General features: G+C 37.9%; 1 protein-coding gene across 1 annotated transcript in view; it reads right to left on the bottom strand.

Annotated features, from left to right (window-relative positions):
- Positions 1 to 19,964, bottom strand: part of COL4A3 (collagen type IV alpha 3 chain) — a 51,747-nt gene that overhangs the window by 16,562 nt on the left and 15,221 nt on the right. The window contains exons 7-32 of the mRNA XM_058811852.1: positions 19,492 to 19,545; positions 18,658 to 18,684; positions 18,367 to 18,444; positions 17,425 to 17,487; positions 16,906 to 16,941; positions 16,763 to 16,804; positions 15,298 to 15,375; positions 14,025 to 14,087; positions 13,714 to 13,770; positions 12,797 to 12,841; positions 11,374 to 11,427; positions 10,959 to 11,000; positions 10,163 to 10,250; positions 9,770 to 9,805; positions 9,297 to 9,461; positions 9,002 to 9,094; positions 8,193 to 8,288; positions 7,788 to 7,858; positions 7,019 to 7,207; positions 5,985 to 6,153; positions 4,733 to 4,825; positions 4,160 to 4,264; positions 3,237 to 3,334; positions 1,667 to 1,817; positions 1,432 to 1,545; positions 493 to 660 (exon numbers count right to left, since the gene is read on the bottom strand). Coding sequence (XP_058667835.1) covers positions 493 to 660; positions 1,432 to 1,545; positions 1,667 to 1,817; positions 3,237 to 3,334; positions 4,160 to 4,264; positions 4,733 to 4,825; positions 5,985 to 6,153; positions 7,019 to 7,207; positions 7,788 to 7,858; positions 8,193 to 8,288; positions 9,002 to 9,094; positions 9,297 to 9,461; positions 9,770 to 9,805; positions 10,163 to 10,250; positions 10,959 to 11,000; positions 11,374 to 11,427; positions 12,797 to 12,841; positions 13,714 to 13,770; positions 14,025 to 14,087; positions 15,298 to 15,375; positions 16,763 to 16,804; positions 16,906 to 16,941; positions 17,425 to 17,487; positions 18,367 to 18,444; positions 18,658 to 18,684; positions 19,492 to 19,545 — 2,275 coding nt within the window. The remainder of the gene's footprint in view (positions 1 to 492; positions 661 to 1,431; positions 1,546 to 1,666; positions 1,818 to 3,236; positions 3,335 to 4,159; positions 4,265 to 4,732; positions 4,826 to 5,984; positions 6,154 to 7,018; positions 7,208 to 7,787; positions 7,859 to 8,192; positions 8,289 to 9,001; positions 9,095 to 9,296; positions 9,462 to 9,769; positions 9,806 to 10,162; positions 10,251 to 10,958; positions 11,001 to 11,373; positions 11,428 to 12,796; positions 12,842 to 13,713; positions 13,771 to 14,024; positions 14,088 to 15,297; positions 15,376 to 16,762; positions 16,805 to 16,905; positions 16,942 to 17,424; positions 17,488 to 18,366; positions 18,445 to 18,657; positions 18,685 to 19,491; positions 19,546 to 19,964) is intronic.

Below are 19,964 nucleotides of genomic sequence, written 5' to 3'. Positions count from 1 at the left end.
CTGAAAGAACAAACCAAACCAACCCTACAGGGACCACTTAGCTTACTTAAAGTTAGCTCTGGTTAGTGACAGAACTTGATCTGACTCAACTCTATGAGACTCTAGATCTGAGCTTATAAGAAAAAGAAGCTGGCATTACAAACTATTTGAAAAAGGATGCTGAGTAAGAGCTAAACAATTTGCAATTCCATTGTGCTGGGGGAGTTGCTTTTATCATTAAATATTTCATGTCCTACTGCAAGGACATTCCTTTACAAAAACTAGATAAAACACTGTTCTCAGAAGACTATTATAGAAGATTCCACAGTGTCAAGAGAGCTTCAAGATATGCTCATCTTTTAAGGAAGAATGATTTATTCATTTTTCATAAAAATCTCAAAGACAAATGAAAGGTGTTGATGGAGAAATATTTCAGCATCTTCAGTTTGGAAAAACACGACCTTTTTGCAAAACACCTTTCTACATCAAAACAAATACATGGGGAAACCTTACCTGGCAAGCCAGAGATTCCTGGCCTTCCAGGTTGTCCCTTGGGACCAGGTAATCCTGTTTTTCCCTGAAGACCTATTAATCCAGGTTCCCCAGGCCTTCCATAGGTTCCTGGGATACTCAAACCAGGAGTACCTAGGTTTCCTTTTGAACCTTGTAAACCTCTTCCTCCTAAGAAAAGTGAAGGACAGAAAAGTGAAGGACAGTGTAGTACGGTAGATTCATCTGAAAAACAAACCTTCATCTCTGTCTTTACATCATAAGCATCTGTTTGAGGCTAAACATGAGATCTGTAAGGCAACAAATACATTCAGAAAATCTCATAAGGGCTGTAGGTTGGGATTTTTGAAAAGAAGAAAAAAAAAAGTGAGAGTAGACAAATCTGTTCTTTCCCAGAAAAAGAAAAACCCAAATATGAAAACCCCATCATTTTGCATTCATTCCTTACAAAATTTTACTTTTAAAAATCCTTTTGAGATCATATATAAGAGAAGGATGTGTTGTATATCTGAGTGTGGTTTTTTTGAAAAGAAAAACATATGCAGTACAGGCAGGTACTTTTGGCACCCTAAATTCTTTTCCCACCTAGCTGAGCTCTTCCTTTCACTTATTTCTTTATCAATCCCATTGCACCAAAGGATCTAGTTCAGTCCCACAGGGAAGATGTGTCAGAAATATCTATCCCTTTTCCTGGGAATTTGGGTCAGTTTGTGATTACTCTTTATACTGGCCAATGGAATCTGGATCTTAATCCCTCTTCATCAGTGCCTGTGCTTCCTCCCATCTACAGAAAGAGCATCTTTTAAATGGACTCATATTTTCTTGCATACTATTCCATAACCAATATCCAGAAACAACTTCAGCTCCCTAGGGCCATTGGAAGGCAGAAATAAACTCCAGACTCACCCAGTCAAATGGCATTTTTGGATCAGAGATTCCTACCTGGTGGGCCTGTAGCTCCCTGGCCACCTGGCAAACCTGGCAGGCCAATAAGACATTCAGCAGGTTTCCCTGGAAAACCTGGGTCTCCAGGAGCTCCAGGTAAGCCACGATCTCCTAAAAGACATGAGAGTGGATTCACAGCCAAAGTAAGTTTTAGGCTTTCAGTGAACCTTATTTGACTTGATTTTCCTTAAAATAACATGCTGTGCTCCCTGAGCTTCTCTGGCAACATTACCTCTTAGGCCATCATCACCATCATGCCCAGGATGCCCTGGTAGGCCTGGGAGTCCTGGAAGTCCAACTTCACCTTTTGAGCCAGGACTGCCGAGACCTCCTGGTGAACCCATTCTGCCTGGCTCTCCAGGAATAATCATGCCTGGCTCACCCTGCAACACAGAGAGAAATATAAACAATCCTCTCTGCTTTGCAAATCTGCCAAAATATTTTCTCCACTGGAGTAATAATGACCTTATTTTATTAGGGTAATTCTCTTAATTCCCTTTGGATCTTTCACACTATAATTTCTAGCGGCTTCAATTCAGCAAACCACTGGACATTCCTTATTAGCTAGCTGAATAATTAATCTAGACAGCTTTTAAACTTTGTCTCCTAGCCCTAAAAAGTTGTTACTCAGCAATGCAAGACACTTCCCTCCATTTAGTCTTTACTGCATTGAGATGCCTTCTGCAGCTGTGAATGGCTTTGAACATCTATCTGAAAGTGGGGGTGAAGTTTGTGCAAATATAACTTTTCCTTTATTTTTATATAATAAAATTTATATATTATATATATCAAATTATTTATTTGAATGATCAAGGTCGGCACCCAGATATGCGTCAGGATACTCAGTCCGTTTTTGGGGTTTTTTCAAATCATTCTTCTTAACATTGTTGTCCATGAAGACTGCTTTTATCCCAAATGTCCCAAGTGCATTCCCTGACTGGAAACTTTGAATTAGTAGGTTTTTTTTAGCTGACTGAACTGCTGGTTGTTTTGAGTACCAGCAAATCAATATGTTCATAAAGCAGATCCGTAGACCTGAGCTTATACCAATCACTAATGATATATTTGGACCACAGAGGTCACTTCATATCCAGATGTTCTGTTGCATCAAGTGCAGATTAAAAAATAAAAAAAAAAATCACAACCTCAACTGCCTTCCTTTGTCATGTCAGAAAAACACACAAAAGAATGACATACTGGTACAAAAAAAGAAATGCCATATGTTCAAATAATTTAGGTGTTAACATTTTGTTCAAAAATTGAATCCTGATTACAGACTAGTCAAGAATCAGTAGATTAGCTTCTGTTAATCAGCAAGAGTGGGTGCAGTATTACCTCCAACCTTCTTTCTCCATGCTTCAATTTAACAGAGCACTTGCTTACATGAGATACATACTTGCTTGTCAATTACCTCCATCAAATATATGCTTAATTGGATTTCTGAACAGGCTTCTTTTCAGCAGCTGTCTCCTTAATTTTTTTGCTTTAAGCAATGCAATATCCTCCTTGTGGTCTGAAAGCTGAAGTAGGAAAACATCCCAAACACCTGGAATTCTGAAATCTTTTATTTGGATCAAAAATTTTGGTTTGAGCCTCTTTTTATAGAAAGAATTTAATTTCATAGTTTGTGCATGATTAGTCAAAAAATGAAGGAATTCCCATATTCCTTACAATTTCTAATTTATTTGCTCAGTGTAAATGAGCAAATGAATAGTTGATAGCTATTAAAAAATAGTTGATAGCAAATAAAAGTTGAATGAATGGGGCCTGTGGAAAAGTTTGTTCTTTATTTCTAACCAAACCTTTTGTCCTGGTTGTCCTAGGTTTCCAGCTCGGCCCGGATCTCCAATCTTTCCTTCACAACCTGGTGGCCCTCTGCCTCCTGCAAGTCCTTTATCTCCTGCAAAAGGAATTAAATGGCAGTACAGATGCTTTATTTTACAAAAGGATCCTTGCATGTGTGCATTTATGAGCCTCTGACAAAAATGCAGCTTACATGAGCTGAAGGGAGGATCTTGATTTCAGAGCTAATGTGACACAAGACATCTTGTTCCTTACATATTCACTCAAAATTGACTGAAACACTGCTTGTTAATTCACTGACTTGAAGCATGTCACCATTTTTTTTTTCCAAGTAAAGCCATTCTGATGTTAGTTCCTTGCTTTTCTCTTTAGCAAGTAGCTTGGCACAAGTTTCAGTATCTGAGCTTTTTTTGTTAACTCATGTCCTTACAGGATTATGAGAATTTCCCCAGGTTCAAGGGGAGTTATAACTTTGCATGAGGAATGGCTAAATTTAAAGTACTGAAAATGCTTTCTATTACCTGCATATTAGGGCAGATATTGCATTGTACATAATGAAAATTTATTAAAAATAAAGTACTTTGACACTTACACAGTTCTGTCTCTGTAACACATATCCAGGTAAAGAGAATCCATCTGAATTAAGTATAGCACTCAGATAAGATAGCTGCACCTGTTTGGGCAGTATTCCAGCAAGCATCAATGTCTTTAAAAGTATTTCCCTACTGTCAGCTTTGATACTTCATACTCTGAAATACCTCAAAATATTTCTAAGACTTGAGGCAGTAAATCACAAGACTGCTAAAAACACATATCTGTTTGTTCATTGATTTTCTTTTTTTAACTTGCTAATTATTTTAAGGTGTACTTAATTTTTTACTTTTTGTTTAGCCTTTTTTTAAGATCAAAAAGAGTATTTTACCTTTTGGACCTGGGTTTCCAGGAAACCCAAGCCCTGGAAAGCCTGTGTCACCTGTTGGCCCTGAATGTCCTGGATCACCTGGCTGACCTCTTGCTCCAACCCTACCTGCCCAAAGAAAATAAATAAACTGTGAATTATCTTTACCACAGAACATCAACTTGTAAGATTATGTGTGTTATAATTTACCATTATTAATAGGAACACAGCTGTAGATTATATTAGAATTTAAACACTGCAGGTTTTTACAGTTAAAGTGCTAATTGCATTCACAGTGTCAAAGCATTTATGAGTCTGTAAGTTTTTACACAATCTGGCCAAATTCCAGACTCCTAGAGACATCTACATGCAGACATGAATCTCCCACTTCTTGAAAGGTTCCAAACACACTTTATAGGGGTGAAGCTTGAAACAGAAGCAAGTACAAAAACAAACTACCATAAAACTGTAAAAAAAACTTCCTGTGCTGTTCAGGACAGTTTTAAGGACTATTGTTCTACAAAACCCAAGCAAAGATGCCTTACAGTTAACCAATCTCTGATTTTAACTGTTTCACTGATGTTGTCCTACACTCACCAGGCACTCCTGGGGGTCCGGGTAAACCATGTGGTCCCTGAGGTCCTGGCAATGCAGGTAATGGAGTTGCCCTACTGGTCTCTCCTTTCAGACCTTCAGCAAATACATTATAAAATATTACAAATGCATATAGTTTGGTAGCCCCAAGCATTTAAAAATATGAGTGATCCATCTACTTGGCTAAAAATGTAGTCATCTACAGTTGCCATATTTCTGAAACTCCAACAGATTTTTGAAAAGCCTTCACATCCTGACTTCATTAAGTAAAATCATTTTATCGACACCTGCAGTCTTCCACTCAGCCCTCCTGTAGTCTAAGGGAGATGCAGAAAAAGAAGCAAAAAGCCACCAGGAAAATGATACAACTGACAAGTACTTAAATCTTCAATTCCATGTCATAAAGGCTCAATGGGCATGATCTTTAAGCAAACTCAGCCACTCAGCTGAGTTCTTCCACTGGTATATTTGCAGCACTGAAAAATTATTATGCCCTTTGCATTTAACCTGCTGACTTAGATTACACTAATGGTCACAACTGGCTGGGTACTTGATTAGTTGTTGTTTCCACAGAGAGGTCAGCCAAACCCTAGAACACATTGCCTAGAGATAATGTGCTGTCTCTGCCCTTTGAGGTTTTCAAGGACCAACTGGATAATTCCTTCAGTAAATTGGTCTGATCTCAGAGCTGTCCCTGTGCTGAGATGAAGAAGTTCAGACTGCACAAAGTCCTTCAAACCTAAATTATCTTATCATCCCAAGACTTTTCTACGATCTTCGGTGGAACTCGAAGTGGGGACAATGTTCTAGAAGTCCCATGGCAAGGAGTGGTTTCCCATAATTCACATTCAAAGCAGCCTTGAGAGAGGGCTGCTTCCAAGGAAGAAGCTGTGGAGCAAGCCATGTCTTGGCAGTTTTGTGTTCCCCTTGGGATGCCTTTCACAGCTGCAGTGTGCCTGGAGCTCTGGGCTTTGTGGTTTTGGGAATGCTAACTCTAGGCATAATCCTAGGAAAGGGAGTAAAAGGCATATGGGGGTGAGGCTGGTGGCAAGTTGAAATGGGGAGGGAGCCATGCTGTGGCTGGTCTTTTCTCCCCTTGGCATGTCTTTTTTAGCTGCCGTGTCTGGAGCTCTGGGTTTTTGTAGCTGTGTTCCCAAATTAGTAAATTATTTATTTTATTTCCATCTATCTCTCCAATTTTAATCTAGTACTCCCTAACATAGGTAAAATGCAGTAAAATAGCAAAGTTACTAACCTGCTTCTCCAGGTAATCCAGGTGGCCCAGGTATTCCTTTAGAGCCTTTAAAACCTCTAACTCCTTGTGGTCCATAACCTGCCAGTCCAGGAAGCCCCATTTCTCCAGGAAGCCCAATTCCACCAGGCAATCCAGGTAGTCCTCTATCTCCTTTTGATCCAGCCAATCCCTAATGGTTAGACATGTATACCAAGAATTACTTGCTCTCCACACCAGCTTTCTTAACAAAATTCCCATTTCTCTGACTATAATCTTGTATTATTTTACTAACAGTGTCACTCTGATAATTTCAGAAAAAAATTTCCTCTGATTTACTTGTGATTAAATGAATATAAATTTGAATATCAATGGTTACAAAGAGATGGCTATTAAGAGTGAAATACTACAAATAAATACAATTGCGTGACTTTTTTCCAATCACTGTGTTGTTTCACTGTACACTTTTCTTCTGTTTTAAAACACATTTAGCAAAAATCCAAACCCACATCAGCTCTGATTCTCCTTGAATTCTGTGGATTCATGTTTAGAGACATTTATATCAGAATCATGTTAACAGTTTCTCAGCCAACATAACACAACAATTATTAGGGTTTTTTCTGCTGAGCTCTTTCCTAACAATTCTAGTTTTATGGTCAGTTCTCACTGAAGATTAATCCATGAAGACTGAACAGGAAGTACTTGAATTATTAAGCATTATAATTAGTCAGGAAAATGCTTTCTAAAACGATTTTATCCATCATTGAAATCCAAAAAAATGCTCAAGTATCAATATCCAAACTAAAATCTCACTAGACTGCTGAGGTTTTTCAGCAATTTGTACTTATACTGGTCTCATCTTTCTCTGCTATTACATCAGAATATTTCCTCTCATTCTTTCATGCATGTTGGTTGTTAGAGTTGAGGACAGTACCCTCAGTCGGGTAGGGGATATTCAGCTGGAATATCTGCATGGATTAAACAGATTGTTGTAGAAAATAAAATACAGACTTAGGTTTCCATGAGTTCCATATTAATTGCAAAAAGTGCATACCCACCTCTTCACCTTTAGAACCTTTGGATCCTTTAGAGCCAGGTCTTCCCAGAAATCCACTTGAACCTCTTCTTCCTTTTTCTCCCCTGGCTCCTGGATCTCCTTGCTCACCTTTTGGCCCTTCTGGATATACATATCTTGGTTCACCTTTTGATCCTTTACGGCCTTGATCTCCTCTGAAACCTGGAGGCCCCTAGGATGGAGTTATCAAAAGCATTTCAGTGCTAGATGTATGACATTTGTTTCCAAGTTTTCTTTTTTTTTTTAGAATTAAATACCTCAGAGGGGTTCTCCCAATTCTAATTTTTATTCTCTGTAATAGCATACTTCAATGAATAGGGTTTTGGGGGGTTTTTTCTTTTCTTTTTCTCCTGCTTTTACTTCTTTTGACAAGACTTCCATTTCATTTATGCTACTATAAACAGGAATAATGTAGCATAATTGAATGAGTAAAACCATGGCACAAAAAGAAGGACTTTAGTGCTGCACTCACTAGAGATTTCTCTTCCACATTGGAATATTTCCCCAGGGACACTAAATGCCATAGTTGGCCCGGCTCATAGTTAACTTCCCTCTCTTCCTTCTCCACCCCCCAGGTTACAAAGTGGGTACACTATCCCAGCTGAAAGCACACTGGGCTCAAGTGATCTTGGGCTCATGAACTCTGAGGGGTTCAAAGAGCCTGCAAAGCCTGTTAGCAGACTCATTCTACATCTGTACAGCAACCACCACAACAAATATTAACGAATGTTAATCTGAACAACCAGTCTTACTTGAGCCCCTGGAAGCCCTGGTGTTCCTGGAGAACCTGGAGAACCTTTTGGACCTGTTGTTCCTTCTCTACCTGCAAAAGAATCAGTATATATTGTAAAGAAAAATGAAAACAAGGACATGGATTTTGACAAGCTCCAGTAAATGCACCCAATATTCAATGTTCCTGTTGTTACACTGACTACTCATCATAGACTGAGCTAGCTTCAGGCTGCACCTAAAGCCCATCAGCACTGTGAGTTCCAGTCTTTCAGGGCTTGTGCTGATGTCAGCAGAGCGAGCTGCCCCAGGCTCTCACACTCACCACCACCTCAGGGCTAGGCTGCAGACATGCCCACACCTGATTCTCATGCTAAAACCAAAATCATTTGCACTCCTACTGTCCTGTTAGGAACAAGATAATTTACCAGGCATGCCATCCTGACCACGAGGTCCAGCAGAACCAGGAAGACCAGGCATTCCCGGAATGTAACTACAATCAGTACACACACGAGCATCATCACCTAGAATGAAAATAAATCATTAGTTGCTCCACAGCAAGTCATTTTCAAGGTTAACTACTGTGCTACTTACTTTGTTATAGCTAACACTTTTTGGCCAGGAGTGGTAGAATCATGGCCTTAATTTTGTTGGAAGATCACTTCTAACATAGTACTAAATTACCTGTGGTCGGAAAGTCAATCAGAACTGACTGCAATTAATTGAAGGGACAGAAACATTTGGTTTAAATTTCTTGATTTTTTTCAAGTCAAGTTTTAGCAAACAATTTGGATACAGTCACTTTACTGATAAGCCAGATTTTAAGAGTATGTAAGGGACATATGCTTCCAAGTAACAGAGCTCTGCAACACAGGGTCATTCTCATGACAAGCAAAGGGCAAAGAGATTCAGCAGCTCAGTGGGTGAAGCTGCAGCATCTTTCAGAGATGAAATGTCAGCAAGAACATCACAGAGTACAAAGTTCTACCAGTCTGTAGTAACTACTTGTTCCAGTGAAGACAGTTCTGTACAACCGTGCAGCACTGGCACATCACTGCCCTTTCAGTTGATGTAAGGGGAGGAAGACATCTCACTAACCCTAATGAATGTTCTTAAAACTCTGAAGTCAGCAAATTTTTTAAAAGGTAAATTAAATTTTAAAAAATCTAATGAGAATCCATGAGGATCACTAGATTGTACCTACTTCTACTTCTGAGTGAAGTTATCTGAAACTGACCTCTCATGCCAGTATCTCCTGGAAGTCCTGGAGGTCCTGTACACCCTGGCTCTCCAGGAAGTCCTGGCAGGCCAGTTCCAAATGTTATTCTACCTGTTAATGAAATGAGTATTCCACCATTACATCACAGATTATTCAGACAATTCTCTACTTGTTAAGGGAGAAAAAAGTTGCAGGGATGAGCTGGAAACAGTATTCTGATCCCTATGGGTCCCTTCCAACATGAGATATTCAGCAATTCATTTAAAAGAGAGAGCTACCAGGAAAAATCCAAACCATCTGCAACTAGAAGTACCTGGTTCTCCTGGAGGACCTGGCAATCCAACAGAACCAGGCCTGCCAGTAATACCAGGCAGTCCTGGAGGGCCTACAATACACAAGCCAATTTGTCCTCTCTCTCCTTTTGTTCCTTTTGGCCCAGGAAATCCTGGGGGACCTCTCATACCAGGTCTTGACACACCTAACCAAAGGGAAAAATAAAAAAGGCAGAGTTAAAGAAGAAATGGCATTTTAAAGCTACGTACTCTATAGAATGACAGACAAACACACCAAGTTCATCTCACAAATATTTTTTATCTTGAAATATATTAAAGTGAGAATCTACAAACATTTAAAAATTATCTTTACCTGAGTACTTGACCCACCAAAGCTCTTTAGTGACAATTTTTTAGCACTTAGAGATATTTTTTAAGTCACCTGAAATTAATATTTGACAAAGCTGATTCAGTGTAACAGACAGGAAGAACAGTATTTTATTATTGCAAATACCTGGTCTACCAGCAGCTCCAGGAGGACCCTGTGGCCCTGCAAAAGCAAGGTAATAAAAACTTGAGATAAACCACTCTATACTCTATAAAGTCACTGTTCAATAGCATTGAATACAAACTTTAATCTTCTACATTTTAAGCTTAAAAATTAAAATAAGAATCTGGTTTTGCCTGAGTAGGCATCTACCACTCATGCAACTATTGCATACTGGCAATTATTTTTAAGGGTAAATAATGCTAAAAATCAGTCTCAGGATGCATTTCAATTCAGCAATTACATGTGAGTCTAGGAATATTCTTGTAAAGCCAGAAGGTTGCTGAAAATGAAGTCTGCAATAAGCTCTTTAAGTGGACTGTATTTACTAGAGGATTGTAATTTTGATATCCCACTCACCAGGCATGCCACGTTGACCTTTTGGTCCTGGAGGTCCAGGGGGTCCCTCATCCCCCTTTTCACCAACCACATAATCGTAATACTCCGTCTCAGGAGAAAGGTGGTAAGAAAAGAAAGAGTTGCAGGAATTAAAGAGAAGCACAGTATCTCACACTGAACACTTGATTAAAGCAATGTTTTGATCTCATTCGTAATTTTGATGTTCTGACACCACAAGATCTTACTAACTACAAGCAACCAGAAACAAAATCAAAATTGTTATTAGCAGTAGTGGTTTTTTTAGTACTCTGTCAATATCACAAACACTTTTTACAAAGCTTTTTACAAAGCTGTTTCTTCTGAACAATTTAGGCAGAAGGTTTCTATTGGGTGCACATGGGGCCTTTAGGAAAGCCAGGAGGGAGACAGCATGACTAGACAAGGAAATAGTACTCATACCAACTTGCTTTCTTGAAAAAGTGTTCTTAGGATTTTAAAATTAAGGCCTCCTGTTCTGGAAGTGATTAGAAATTGATTTAAATATTAACTCCTGTGAGTTTTTGTAGCTGTTCTTTGACAGTCCAATCTCCTGCCAAAATTGCTGGATTCAGGTGAGGTCTAACAAGGCACAGACATTGTATGCAACTCCATAGGAAAGATCTCGTCTGTGTGAGAATCACAGCAATATCAGTACTTTGAGAAGGCCATGCCTGATTAGAGCATCACAGGACATCCATTATTGCCTCATGCAAACAATTTGGATTTTTCTTATTATAAGGGTTTAGAAAAATTATATATGAAGGTAATTTATACTTACTCGACCACAAGCTCCAGGTGGACCAGGGTTTCCTTTCATTCCCTTTGTCAGAGAACAGAGATAGGTTTTTTAATTAAAAACAATATATGGAATCACATTTACCCGCTGTTACTTCAGTACAATTTTCAAAACTTTCAAGAAAAACAACTGTTCCTGACCAGTCTGTTCCTTACAAAACTATTCAGCTGCATACACCAAAACCTACAGGACTCATCAGCAGACATACATGGACACCAGTTCAAACACATGGTTTGTTGCAGCTGATCCATTCCCTATTCCATGATATTCTTATTTGTCATCTCTTAGGCCAAGTGAGACATATTATATATACAGCAATAAATAATCAATAAATAATAATCTCCAAACATATCTTAACCTCATCCTCAAAAGCAATAACAGAACAATTGGACAATACCTTAGCTCCTTGCCTTCCAGCCAGTCCTGGCTTGCCCTGTTCACCCTTTTGTCCCTGCAGGTGATAGTACACAATTTTATAAGGATATAATCTTATAATTTTATAATCTTTTAGCACTGACAACAGTAAGATCTAAAATGTAAGGCTTTAATCTTTCATGGTGATGCAACTTGCTTGAGAGAAGAAACTGCAGTGAAAGACCCAGTCTGAGGTGTAGCTCCATGTCTGTAGGAAAAGCTGCAAGTGTCCCATCCAAACCTGCATTTATTAATAACAATCTCAAGGGAGGTGCTCTGCATGGCACAAGTGTAGGAGTCTCTGATCTGTTCTCCCTGTGCAAATTATTTCTGAAGGGGAGAAACTGAGCACAATGCAAGACTCTCCCATTCTACACCCTCCCCCAGAACTCACTCAGTCTGCAGGATGGTGCTGATCTCAAGAGGTATCAGCAGCACCAGGAGGCACAACAGTGCAGGCTAAGGCTCTCTGCAATGAATACAGGCAAGGGAGAGGGACCCCTTGGAGACTCATGCAGTTGAATGAACTACTAGTGAGTAAAGCTGAAATGGGAAAAGAGCAATGACAAAATTTACTTTTTGTTAGCTGAGGCAGTAGAGCTTTGTGGTCTGTCATCCAGTGTTCTCTGTCAGACAGGAATGTGTTTAGACTGCCTGTGAAGGTCATTATAGCATGACAAAGGTGATGTTATAGTAAGATACATGTGCAATGGACTATTCTGGCAGTAAGGATTTTGGTAAGATATTTAAGGTCACTGCAACTCTTATGATGTTGTGAAAGTAGAGCTGAAGTAAAAAGAACTGATACTTAACCAATTGAATACAGTATTTCAAACACATTTGAACAACTCCAAGTTTTAAATAAGTACACAAATTAGACTATTTTGCTTCTAAAATGGCATACTTTAAGAACTATATGTTGACAAAATTACAGTCTAATAGCTATCAGGCATCTTGTTCCAGGCCAAGACAGCCATGACCCTGACAATAACTTTTCTTTTTAAAACAATGTTTTTGATCTTAGTGATTAAAAACTATTCATTTCTCTTCTCAATTTAAGTTAAAGGGAAGGTATAACTCTTTTGCAAAAATTTCAATGTGACTAAGCAGAAAAACCTCATTAGAATTTTGCTTAACTTGGAGTCTCAAACTCATTAGACAGTCAGCAGCAAGCAACAGGTCTTTTATTTGGCATAGAAGCAATGACATCTATGAATAGAGCCTCTTTCTCATGCACATAAATTTGTGAGGACATGGTGTGCTCCAAGGTCAACTGCATGAAGGAGATGTTTCAGTGTATGCAAATCAACATTTTGAAACACATTCCACAATGAGAGAAAAGCTGTGACAAGAAGACAGAATTGTCATAAACAGATGACCATCACTTAGAAAACTTCCTTCATTACCGGTAAGCCAGGTGGACCTGGAGCACCTTCTTTTCCAGGCTTCCCCTACAAAGGAAAAATATAAAATAAACAATTTAAAGTGAAGATATTACATTCAAAGTGCATAGCAACTCAATGCTGTGCACATAACTGTAAACTGTGCAATCTGTAAAAAGCCATTAAGGTTATTTTAAAGTATTCATTGATCTTAACTAAAGTTCATAAAACTCTACAAAACAGGTAAGATATTCCACTGACACTGCTTCTCCTGTGAAGGATTACTTGTGCCAGACTCCAGCAGTACAAAGTGCCAGGCAAGTGCAGAAAGCTTGGTGCAAAATCAGGTTCTTGCAGAAACAAGACAAATGATAAAATAATAGAGCAGATTTTATCTGAAAGTTTGAAACGCATTTGAATTAAGGTAATAGCCTTCCTTTAATTATCTTCCAAAAAAAGACATAATCAGGTAAGTTGTGTTTAATATGAATTTTTTAAATAAATGTTTTGTCATATACTATGCTGTTAATGAAGTAACTCTTGGGCAACTTCCTTCATATCTCCACACAGCTTATGGTTGAACATACTAGTTTAAGTCTGCTGCCTTAAGTAAACATGGTGTTTTCTCTTCTACTTAAACCTTTGCATTACAGAGCCACTACATGTCTAGCAAAGCACTCTTTTACTAAGTTTTAACTGCAGAACCTTTATACCAAAAAAAAAAAAGAAGCATAATCACAATTAAGTGACCTTCAGTCCAAGTACTCATGTAAGTACAGTCACTTGACTTCCAGCTCTTGTCTAGTTTACTGCAGGAAAGAGCTTTTGAATCTAAGCAAATTTGCTCTGAGTAGCAGCAAGACAAAAACTGGACAGCAACAGGAGTTCAAAACTGTTTTTCACAAAGGACTAGCACAAATGTATTCAATGTTTGCACACACCTGTGCTCCTGGTTCTCCTCGGTCACCCTTTTCACTTTGGGAATCACCAACTGGCCCCTGGAACAAAACTACACTGAGGATACTCATGTTCTGAAATTCACATTTTCTAAGTTAAATATTTGTTTCATAATTTTTTATCTTTAAAAAAAAGTTGTAACGCTATAATTAGGTATTTTATTCTATTCATTAGTTCTACTCTTGTCACTAGAGGTGGAAATAATTAGTGTAAATACTGGGCTGTAAAGAGTAGCATTTACTAGGTTATGCTGCCTGAACATCTGGATTTAAGGGATTTACTTTTGTTCACTTACTGTAAACCCCATTGGTCCTGGGAGTCCTCTTGATCCTTTTTCTCCTTTTTCTCCTTTCAAGTCCTATTACACAGAAAAGAAGAGCTTACTGTGGTGTCTTGGATTTTTCCATGTTTACCATTTCAGTCTGGTTCTACAAATAGGAAATCCTTCTAGTCACCAGCAAGATTCTTTGAGCAGAGACGGTTCTACTCAAAAAATAAGCAGAAACTTCGTATCAGTGCTCCTAAGTCTGTGATATTTGAAAAAGAAACTGTTTCTGCACATTTCAGAATAGAGCTAGAAAAAACAACCTACCTGTGATTGCATGCAAAAGGACTGCAGTAAATATCTCCACAAATGGCAACAAGAAACAACCCCAAATAAACCTTGGTTGCTTCACTGGAGCCAGAGTTACTTCCAGACACAATTGTAGTGGCTACCTACAGCATCCTTGTCTCTGTGGGTGCAAGATTAGATTATACTACAGTGTAGCACCACTGGGCCACATCTAAAGTCACTGTAAAGCCAAATTTCATTGTTTAATTATTACCTCATTAGACTCATGTGCCAAATATAAAACTCACTTTTACTTCAGCATATAATGGAGAGGGACTTTGGCTGACTCCATAGATCAGATGCAAATTCCATAAGAAAAATGGAATCAAGAACACATAGAAGACTTGTCCTGTTAATATGTGAATACCTACAATTCTGTCAGCTACTGTTGTTTAATTTCTATATAAGGCTACAATGCAAAAATTTTAATTCACAAAGCAATACTTAAAGCTGAATCAGACTATTTCCTTCCATATTTATTGTCTTTCCAACACTTTCCATGGTCAGGTTGCAGTAAAAATAATGAGAAAAACTACAAAATGTACATGAACACACTGTAAGCTTTTGTGAAACTCTGGTAGCTCTGAGCCTGACATTCTCAGTGCCAAGGCCCAGAGATCAACACAGCTGTGACTTTGATAGCCATGCAGAACATCCATGTGGATTTGGTGAAGCAGAAGTGATTTACTCTTCATGTACTCAGATTCCCAGCAGGTGGGGTACTGGTAAGCAAGAAGCATTTCACTGGCACGTGCAGATGTGCACATGAGCACACAGGCTCAGCTGATGTGGCTCCACACAGACACTTTGAGCTTAGAATCTAACTAAACAAGTCTGAAAAATGTTAGGATGGGTAAAAGGAAATGTTATCAGAGCAGCAAAGATGAAAATGTCCTCTCAAAGTAGAGCCTAGTCAGATGGCTTATCTGAATGTAACGTTTAACAAATTCACTACCGTCATGTTGTCTGGTCCAGTTAACGTCACAATAACAGTTCCTGGGGGCCCAGGGGGTCCGGTTAACCCAGTGTCACCCTTGAAAGAAAAAGAAAAATAGAGCAAATTACAAGCAGTGTGTTTTTGTTATTTCAAATTACTACTACTTACTTTTGATATAATGAAAATTCTTCTGTCATTACACTCAGCCAATAATTCAATTAACACTTACCTTTGTTTGCCATTTAAATTCCAGATAAAAAAAGTCATGTGGAAGATTTAACCTTCCCCTAGAGGACATTTTCATAATACAGAAATTAATATGCTGGTATCTGTTAAAGTTTCTGGAAACAATTTAAATTTTTAATCCTATTCAGTTGGTACAAAACTATTTTGAATCAAGCAAAAATATCTCCTTGACTACAATATTTGTCTCTATGTCAATCAGTAAATTACATGAACTGTCTTTGGTGACATCCCCCAAACTGCAGTCTGGGTGTTTCAGGGAGATTACAGAATCATGGTGCTAACAGACAAAAGAAGCTTTCATGTGTCCTTCACTGAAAACCTAAATAGTGAAGTGCACCTTCTAATTAAGAATCTTTGAGAACTGGGAAAGTCCTCAGCGTGATCTTTCCTGTGGACCTCATCAAAACAACATCCACAATTTTCAGTGATTTTAAGCCAGGAATGCTTTTGCATGAATTTGCAGCAGAACAGCAAAGAATGTGTCACTCCTTCATAATGAAGCAAGACGTTCCATGGCCACCTCAGCTACTACTAATGAATAACCAGGTTTACAGGCTTTTTTTTTTTTTTCCCCAGGAATCTCCCAGCACATTCCTGATGGTGATTACAGTGTTAAAACTGAATCTGTGCAGGTCAGTTAGCATAATTGTGAGATGTCCTAATCTCTTGCAAGAACATTCAGATTAACTGCAGTAGTCCTGCAGCTGCAGGCTGGGTGCTGAGAGACAATGTGGGCGTTTGTAGTAATTCCTGGCTTAATGTCAATTACATGGAATACAAAGTAAGTACATGAAAGACAAGTTATCCAATTTTTATTCAAAACCTGGGGGTTTTGCTAGTATCACAAGGGCTGACACTGAAAACACATTGGACAGAAGTTGTGAGACTACAAATGCTACATATTTACCACTGTTTATCTGCTTAGATAAGCATTTAGGAACACTACACAAAGTACATATATTTATTTAATGCTCTGTGCCAATTAATATTAATTACTGGCTTCTCTTCAGTGTCTAATCTTCTGTCTAGATGTTTATCTCATTGGCTCTTATGTGAAAAGATTTTGACCTTAGAGAACATGGCCATGTTTCCATTTTTCAACAAAAAACTTCCACATGCATACTGAAAATTTGCATTTTACAGGACTTACTTCCACAAACATTTCACCATAGCAAATCAGAAAATGCAGAAAACAGAAACAAAACTTATAAAATGTTTAAGCTTCTTATGAAATTACCTTCCTTCCTTTGGCTCCTATTACTTTCAGTCCCATAAGACCCTGAAAAAAATTCCCAAATGTTATTTTTTTAAATTTTATAAACACTTAAACATCGGTTACACATAACAGAAGTTTTCATTTTTTTACCAATTTGAGACTACCTTAGGTCCAGGAGGTCCTGGTTTTCCTGGCATGCCCTACAAAACACACACACAAAAAAATTCCTCAGCTAAAAAACTTACAATCTTGTAAGTCTCTGATATAGGAGTTTTGAAGTATCCAACTTCCACAGAACTTATATCCCATTTTTACTTTCCTCCACCTTTACAACTGCAAGCCATTGTCAGTGGGTGACAGATTGTTTACACAGTATAGTTGCAAACATATGCATCTCTCAATGTTATGCATATTAGTGTTTAAAGTGAATTAATAGACAGTTATTTGAAAATGAAAATTTATGCCTACATGGACAAGGTATACTTCTGAAACTATAGGAATTATCATGCATAAAAGTAATCAAAAGAAACTGAAAAAATCAGATGTGTGCAGAAAAATACACTTTTTACATACACCTGTCTAGATCTCAAATAAGTCTGAGAGAATCAAGTATTTGTATCTGTGTAATTCCACAGGTTTAGGGGAAATCAAAGGTCAAAGTAACAAGTGAAACAAATTCATACTAAAGGTCCTGGAGGGCCCTGTGGTCCAAGTTCCCCAGGAAATCCTTGAGCACCCTGGGCACCCTGCATATTAAAAAAGAAACAGGAATAAATCTCCTGGCAAGATTATGAGTAAAATACAACACCAAATTCAATGAAGTGAATGAGAAACAGAGGAGCAGGTCTGCTTCTGAATTTCCTTCTCCTGTCTCAGGGAAACACAGAAGTGTAATTCTTCCACACTGCTTCATTATTTGGCATATGTTTTGAAACACGAGGAAACATCTGTTCTAAAACTAAACTACTCAAGTGAGGATGCAAGCAAGTCCGAGAAATGCGGACTCATAATCCATATGGTGCTTTAATGCCTCTAATAAGCCTTCAATCCTTCAAATATTCTATGCAATAAATCCTATACTTTAAAGTTTTTTTCAAATAAATGGAAAATAGAAAATAAAAATGTTTATTTCAATTTAATGATCTTTGTTTATTCCAATAGTCAGAAGAAATGTCAGCCCTGCCTTCCCCTGAAAATGTTCATTCTTGAAATATAGACCACTCTTTCCTTTGTTAGTACTCTAGAAGTTGAGCTGGTCTATCCAGTTCAGTCTTAACTTTGGGAATTTTAGCAGTTGGACTTGATGGCCATTATAGGTCCCTTCCAGCTGAACTATTCTGTTCTATATGTGTAGGGGTAAACTCATAGATCTGTGACCAGTTTTTCTCCCTACCTGAAGTACTGTTTTTCTGCAATCTGACTGGCCTGCCAACTGACAGATTTTGGTTTAGAAATCAGTGACACAATTGTAGAAAACGCTGTATCTATATTAAGTAAATAATACACTTAAGTAATGTAAAATACCAAACAATTTTAATATATACTCATGTTATATAGAAAGTGTTTATACATATAACTGTGTATTTTTATACATATCTATCTCAGCACCCAGTATTTTGAGTTACCTGGAGACCAGGCATTCCTGGTAATCCAGGATCACCTTTTGCACCATACTCTTGGCTATATCCCTCTGCAGGGTACCCCTGGACAAATAGATAAAAAGAAACATGAAAAGTTATGCTGCAGAACTCTGTAGTGCAACAAATCTTATAATACAGTTTGTAGGGAAATAAGCAATATCAGAAATGCATAATTATGGAAACTGTCTACTATGGACAGTTCTACTATTAAAAAAGATACACAGAAATTGTTGATAACCAATAAATATTTCATGTAATATCTTGCAAAAAACTGACCTTCTCTCCTTTGATACCAGCAACTCCCTAGGAAGAAGAACAATCATATTGAAACAGAAAAATAAAAGTGCTGAAATAACACACTCTAAATAGTGTCTAAGCTTGGTGCTCTTCAGGTGATTTATTTTCATGAAGAAGGTGCATAGCCAGGTTCATGTTTACTGGCCAGACTTCAATTTAAGAAGAATGACTATTTTTAAACAATATGCCCTATCTCACAGGTACAACTCTGCAATTGAAGGCAGAACAGCTTTGAAACCTGAAATTAATAAATGAATAAACAAAATCAGCAAAGCTGGTAAAATAAAGATCATATTTATAAGTCAGTAGATTTGAAGCCACTAGAACTTAAAAAGACAGCATTCCTTTTCCATTTCTTTAGAAGTTTCTTTCAAACACATTTCTACAGTGAAAAAATCCCACATCCTGGGATCAGAGCAGTGTACCCAGAGTGAGAAGTTCTGGGTTTAATTCCTGGTTCTTAATGACTTAATTAAGCCATTATTTCCTCAAAGATACTTAGTCATGAACTGAAACTGCAATTTATTAAATATATCGTGGACACTTTTAAGGGTAAATTTTCATGAGTATCCCATGAGAGCTAACTCCAGTCAATTTCATGCAGTCACTAGCTAAGAAGTTGAGGCCCAACATGTAGACAATAAAGCATTACTTTTAACTTTGTTCTCTTTATCACACGGTTTTCATACCAATAAAATGGGGATACCTATATAGTTCAACTGTTGTCAGTATGAGCTAACATGAGGCTTTATTCTCCTTCAGGGACTGGCTTTGTGTGGTGGGAATGCACACAATCATGAATTTCACACTTACTGGAAGGCCTGGAGCACCTCTTTGACCTGGAGGACCTGGAAATCCTTGGTCACCCTGAAAGTAGTAACAGTGATTGTTAATGCATTTTATGGTTTATTATTTGGCCTGATTTTGTCAAATGATCACAGAAGTTTTCTATGCTATCACACTGAGTGCACTGTGAGTTCATGACCACCGTATTTTGCTAAAAGAGGATTTTTCTTGCATTTTATGCCGCTTGACTTCTATCCTAGACGGTTCAGATTAGTTCACAGTTTCACTAGAAATTGATGATTTTCTGTAATAGGGATTATTCTGACTCCTTTCAGAATGCTCATAGAGAAAAGAAAACCTGGTAAATCTGTTACTTAACATTGAGCCTTTTCACTTTCAGGATTTATGAATTGCCAACTGCAAGCTAGATACTGTCAAAATAAAATGGATTAACTATCTTCTTTATAACCCATTGCAACAAAAGGAGACATTGGACAAAA

The sequence above is a fragment of the Ammospiza caudacuta genome, chromosome 11 (genome assembly GCF_027887145.1).
Source record: "Ammospiza caudacuta isolate bAmmCau1 chromosome 11, bAmmCau1.pri, whole genome shotgun sequence".
Classification (NCBI taxonomy): Eukaryota; Metazoa; Chordata; class Aves; order Passeriformes; family Passerellidae; genus Ammospiza; species Ammospiza caudacuta.
Note: the sequence above shows the minus strand (reverse complement) of the source record. Positions and strands in the feature narration are given on the sequence as shown.